The 5,120-nt window shown below is 35.7% G+C and overlaps 1 protein-coding gene across 1 annotated transcript; it reads left to right on the forward strand.

The window, feature by feature from the left end:
• The first annotated feature begins 1,479 nt into the window (after positions 1-1,479).
• On the forward strand, positions 1,480-5,120 carry LOC137715168 (uncharacterized protein At2g27730, mitochondrial-like). The gene is made up of 4 exons (XM_068454405.1): positions 1,480-1,615; positions 2,597-2,716; positions 4,188-4,226; positions 4,703-5,120. Exons 2-4 carry the CDS (start codon positions 2,615-2,617, stop codon positions 4,910-4,912), a joined length of 351 nt encoding a protein of 116 aa, XP_068310506.1. The 5' UTR covers positions 1,480-1,615; positions 2,597-2,614; the 3' UTR covers positions 4,913-5,120.

Raw genomic sequence — 5,120 nt, forward strand, 5'->3', positions numbered from 1 at the left:
CATTTGAATACAGAAAAAGCGTTAAATGAAAAACATCCTTGATTTTTTTTAGAATTATAGTAAGAAATTTTAGATACAAAAATATATACTGCAAAGCAAGTACTAATACGCTTTCAAGAGTGAAATTTATTTACAATGAACATTTCATAAAAAAAAAAAAAAAAAAAAAAAATCAAAATCAATGGTTGAGACAAAAACAGGCACGAAGGGGTAGAGAGAGATCTTTGCACGAATGTGGCGAATCCACAACCATCAGAGAAGCGCTTTTTAGTTTTCTGAGAAAGAAAACTTGAGAGAAGCAGAAGAAGAGTGACATCAGTCCCCTTTCTTTTCTACAATGACCGACTCGCTAGTTTATTTGTAAATGTGTCGGAAAACAGAGCAGTTAGGTTTTAAACTGGAAATCACAAAGTCGAAGCAGATATTCATATGCAATAGGTGTAGAAGGTAGCTAAGATGATGATAAGTTGTTTCAGACCAACCTTGAGGCCAGCCGTTGCCGAAATTGTTGAAGTCGAGAAAATTTGGACCTTCTGTGTCAAATATCTTGATAAAATTTTTAGGGTAAGGGCTGATGGCGATTTCTTTGGCTCGAGGTATTTAGGTTTTGGGATTCTAAGGATTTTGATTGAAGTTGACATTGAAATTTTGGACAAAAACGACAAATGGAGAACAAAGGGCTTATGGGAGAGAGATTTCTAGCAGGAGTTCTTCGTCGCAAATCAAGGAGATGAAAATGGTGTTTTCGGTTTGTCGTTGAAGAGCTGGAACATAAATTTTTTTGTTCGAGCAGGAGTTTTTCTTTTTGGATTTAAAATGAAGCAGGAAAGAAGATGGGGAAGAAGAAGTGTGATCCCATATGGCAGCAATGAAATAAAAGAAATCAAGCAGGGGCGGAATAGGCAAAACACTGTGCGTATGAACAGCAAGAGTAAAACGAGTTTTATTATTATTAAATTAAATATATATTTATGGTCCGGTACGGTTCTAAGCCAACATGAAAATCAAAATCAGAAATGGATACGAACGATTTGGTCTGGTTTTTGAACCTAAGTTGATTTTTTTTGTCAACCCGGTTTTCTATGAACTATTTTGTCTCAATTTGCACATTATGTGGTCGACAAAAATGGTCTATAAATTTGGTCTGCCTAGCATTTTTCTAGGGTAATTGATACAGTTCGTTAGGGGAAAATTGATATGATTGGGTAGTTAGGGTAATTGATATGATTCGGTAGTTAGAGTAATTGATAACATTTGGTCGTTAGGGTAATTGATACGATTCAATGGTTGGTACATTCAAATCGGTCATGAAACATGTAGCAAAGTGATATAACGACAAGAGATTTTGTGGTGTGTGGTGTCACGGTTTCTATTCCCACCCCTACTTACAGATACAATTCCTCCGTTCAATTTGGTTTAGGTGGGTGGACAAAAACTATGAATAGTAATTGAACCGAGCCACCGGTCCAGCTCCAAAAATAAAAAATAAATATCAAATTTACTTCCATCCAAGTCCATCCATCCTTTATAAAACCTGCGGTAGCCCAATAGCCGAACACACCTGAAGCAACCATTTTCTTCTTTTCTCGTCTCAGTCGCTACAAGCGTTCGTCTGGTAAGCCTGCAACATTTCTCATCGCCTGTTTGTCTCTTACATTTCTAGGGTTTGTAATCGAGTTGCCTAATTGTTTGATGTCAGCCGCCACTGCCAGTGTGACTCCGAAAGAATTCGTGGAATCAATTTTCGTTAATTTTTTCAGTGCCGTTGATTTAGGGTTTAATTTATATATGCTGCACCAGTTCCTTAATTTTTGTGAAAATGGAAGCTCGATTAATTTATAAATTTTTTATAATTATTTATACCACATTTAATTGCATGTGATTCTGTAATTTAAATTTATTGGAATGGATGGGGTTATAACAAAGGAAATTGTTTGCACGTCAAGGCACAGTTCATTAAGGTTTTGTTTAGTTATGGGCTATAAATGGTGAAAAGAAAATTTTCGATTCTTTCGAAGGAAAGTTAATGGAGTGTGGTACAAGCTGCTGTCGTTCCCTTGTTTGTGTTAAATATATGAAATCTGGGTGATATGCATTCGAACAGACCTTCGAGACCTAAGGGAGATGGTAATATGTAAAATTCTCGACCACCGGGAGAGGCGGTTGTCTGTTACAGGCTCTGCCTTTGACCGAGGCATTTCGCTTCTTTCTTTGTTTGTGTTATATTTCTTTTGGGTGAGTGGATGAGGGCCGTGGGTTGTAATTGGTGTTGATTAGTATTGGACTCGGAAGATGTGCTATTGGGTCCTTTAATAGTTTTGTTTTTCCACTGGGGTGGGGGGAGGGTACAATGGAGATCATCGTATTGTGCGTATGGGAATTTAAATACGGCTTGATAATAGGTTACACATCGGTGAATTTAAGGGTTCTTTAATCAAGTTAAACAATATGACAATTGGGTTTATCAGAAAATTTATCTTGAGTATCATAGTTTACAATTTTTATGTTTTGTATTTCAGAAGTTATAGGATTGAAAATACAGCTTATATAATAAAAAAGTAGGAGTGTTTTTCTTGATCCATAAAACCATTTTTAGGAAGGATAATCAACTACAATGGCATCAAGGATGGCTGCAAGGTTTGTGCCTCGGAGGTTTTCAAGCAGTGGAAAAGTTCTCGGGGAGGAGGAAAAAGCTGCAGAGAATGTTTACATCAAGGTCATTTTTAAATTCCCTGGATATTTCTCTTATTCTTTTCCTTTGAATTGTTTGGCTGCTTATTTGTCGTGCATTTGTATTAATTTCCTCTTGGACATAGAACAAGTGCTGAGGATCGTTGTTGGATGATGGAAACGTCTTTATTTAGGAGCTGAACTTATGTAAATCACTTGTCTGTCTTGGGAATATGAAATAACAAACTGATTAAGAATCTGAAGAAATACTTGTAGGAATGTATCAGTCAGTATATCGTATACCTAAGTATATATAGCTGGTAAGCACTTTTTAGAGTTGGATGTAAATGATGCAAGAGCCAAGTTAAAGGAATACTAAATAAGTCGATCTAATTACAAGCACATATGATGAAGAGGCTTTATATATTTTTTTTAATGTAATAAAAAGAAATTTAGACATGTATATGATGGTTCATTGTGTTTTAGTCTTTCTATATCACATGATTAATGTATAAGATGTCACAATTTGATTTTACAATTTCTTGAGCGTATTGTGGGTCTGTTGAGATTCATGTAACAATGTACCTATGAAAGGGGTTTTTTTGTAAGCAATGAAAAAGAGTTAGTCGAAAAAAGTTCTTCTTTGGCTCGGCTAGTTGCATAATGGATTTCTTTTTTATTCAAAATGGATGAGTTCAGCCCACTCTGAGCTTAAATCCTGAACTTTTCTTTTCCCACTACCAAAGGATTTGAATTTTGTTTTCATCATCTTGTACTTATATCTTGAACTTGTACATCTGCAAGTGAACGTCATAGGCCCAACTAAAAGCAACACATGAACTGGGTAGTGGTGACATGTGATGGATCTCAATTCTTAAGTCACTGTTGATAGGCTAATCATTTTGGGTTTGGTTTCCATAAAATATTGTTAGTTATTCTTGAGATACCTTTATTTCTTTCTTTGTTTTCTTTATTCTAAATCTTGATTATCAAGTTGGTAACTTGGTGTGGGGGGTTTCTTTGTGATGATTAAAAATGTGTCAGTCTGATCGAATTTGATTCTTTCAGTTGCGACGACAATGGAGGAGAGAATACTACCCACTTTTCCTTTGAGACTGATTCCCATTATTTTTATTTATCTCCATTCCGTTGGCCGTTTCTAAATAAAATTTACATTCATTTTGGGTTTGAAAGCCAACTGCACCAACAGTTTTAAGATCTTGATTTGCTTCTAATTCTCCTTTGACTTTTGGCTGTTTCTAATTAAAATTTACATTCATTTTTACTGTTTCAGATATTTAGATCTGTAGGATCTCATCGTTGTTGTCAGTCCCACACATTTGTAAATTTGCGGTACTCTATTTGTGAAGAAACCTATGTGTATAGATACTTATAAATATGTTGATATATTATATGATGCGTGAATGATTGCTTTGATTTTGTCTGTTTCCTTATCATAGTTGCAGTGCTATTCTGGTACATCTTCTCACCGTTATTGTTTGTTTGTTATTTTGCAGAAAACCGAGCAAGAGAAGCTGGAGAAGCTTGCTCGTAAGGTATGATCAGAATGTTTTACTTTTCATGTTCTTTGAGACTTAGGCAATCTTGGATGCTTATCACTTCAGAATGTAAAGCATTCCTTATTTATTTTAGCGAACAGATTTCAGCATTTTGAAAATTGAATTATTTTTTGATGGCTTTTGTAATTTTCAATTAAGCATTTTCAAATTGAAAAACAAGATAATGCAGCTAGGGGATGATACATTTGTGTGCACATAATTATTCGGCTCTTGTCCCTTCGGAGACTGGCCGATAAAACTGAAAACTACAGAAATTGCGATTTATATACAATTTGTTGGTTTATCAACTTTTCATTTGCATTGCTGATCACATTTATCATGGTTATCACAAAATTAATTTTGATTTTTACGTTCTGGTTATTATTTTTGGTTCCAGCCTCTTAGATTTAGTTGGAAAGGTATTGTCAAGTCGATACCACAATTAATATGCTCGATAATCTGAACATTTTCAGGGCCCTACAGCAGAAGAGAAACCAGCTGCAAGTTCAGGGGGTTCAGTCTCTGATGCCAAACCAAGTGCCTCTTCCTCTGGAGCATCAACTGCCAAGGTATCGACAGACAAATACCGGAATTATGCTGTTGTAGCTGGTGTTATGACTGCTGCTGCTTCTCTGGGTTGGTACCTCAAGGCTAGTGGAAAGAAGGAAGAAGTGCAGGACTGAGATTGATGTAATTTGATATCGACAATTGAAGAATGAGTTGTCATCGCTCGTTCTGGTAGAGCAGAGGAATAATCCAAACTGTGAACCTTCTCTGTTTGTGTTCCGAATGTATACTGTGTTCAGTTCCGCAATATTCTCATGACCTTTTCTGTTTCGGGAAATATATTACGTAAATGAAAGGTGTTTATCACCCAGTTTTCCAGTGCCA

Source organism: Pyrus communis, chromosome 14 (genome assembly GCF_963583255.1).
Source record: "Pyrus communis chromosome 14, drPyrComm1.1, whole genome shotgun sequence".
NCBI lineage: Eukaryota > Viridiplantae > Streptophyta > Magnoliopsida > Rosales > Rosaceae > Pyrus > Pyrus communis.

What these genes read in the sequence shown, in the direction of transcription:
- LOC137715168 (XM_068454405.1), top strand. Translation starts at nt 2,615, where the DNA reads ATGGCATCAAGGATGGCTGCAAGGTTTGTGCCTCGGAGGTTTTCAAGC. An exon ending in CAGAGAATGTTTACATCAAG is followed by an intron (nt 2,717 to 4,187) that starts GTCATTTTTAAA and finishes GTTATTTTGCAG; the next exon opens with AAAACCGAGCAAGAGAAGCT. An exon ending in TGGAGAAGCTTGCTCGTAAG is followed by an intron (nt 4,227 to 4,702) that starts GTATGATCAGAA and finishes GAACATTTTCAG; the next exon opens with GGCCCTACAGCAGAAGAGAA.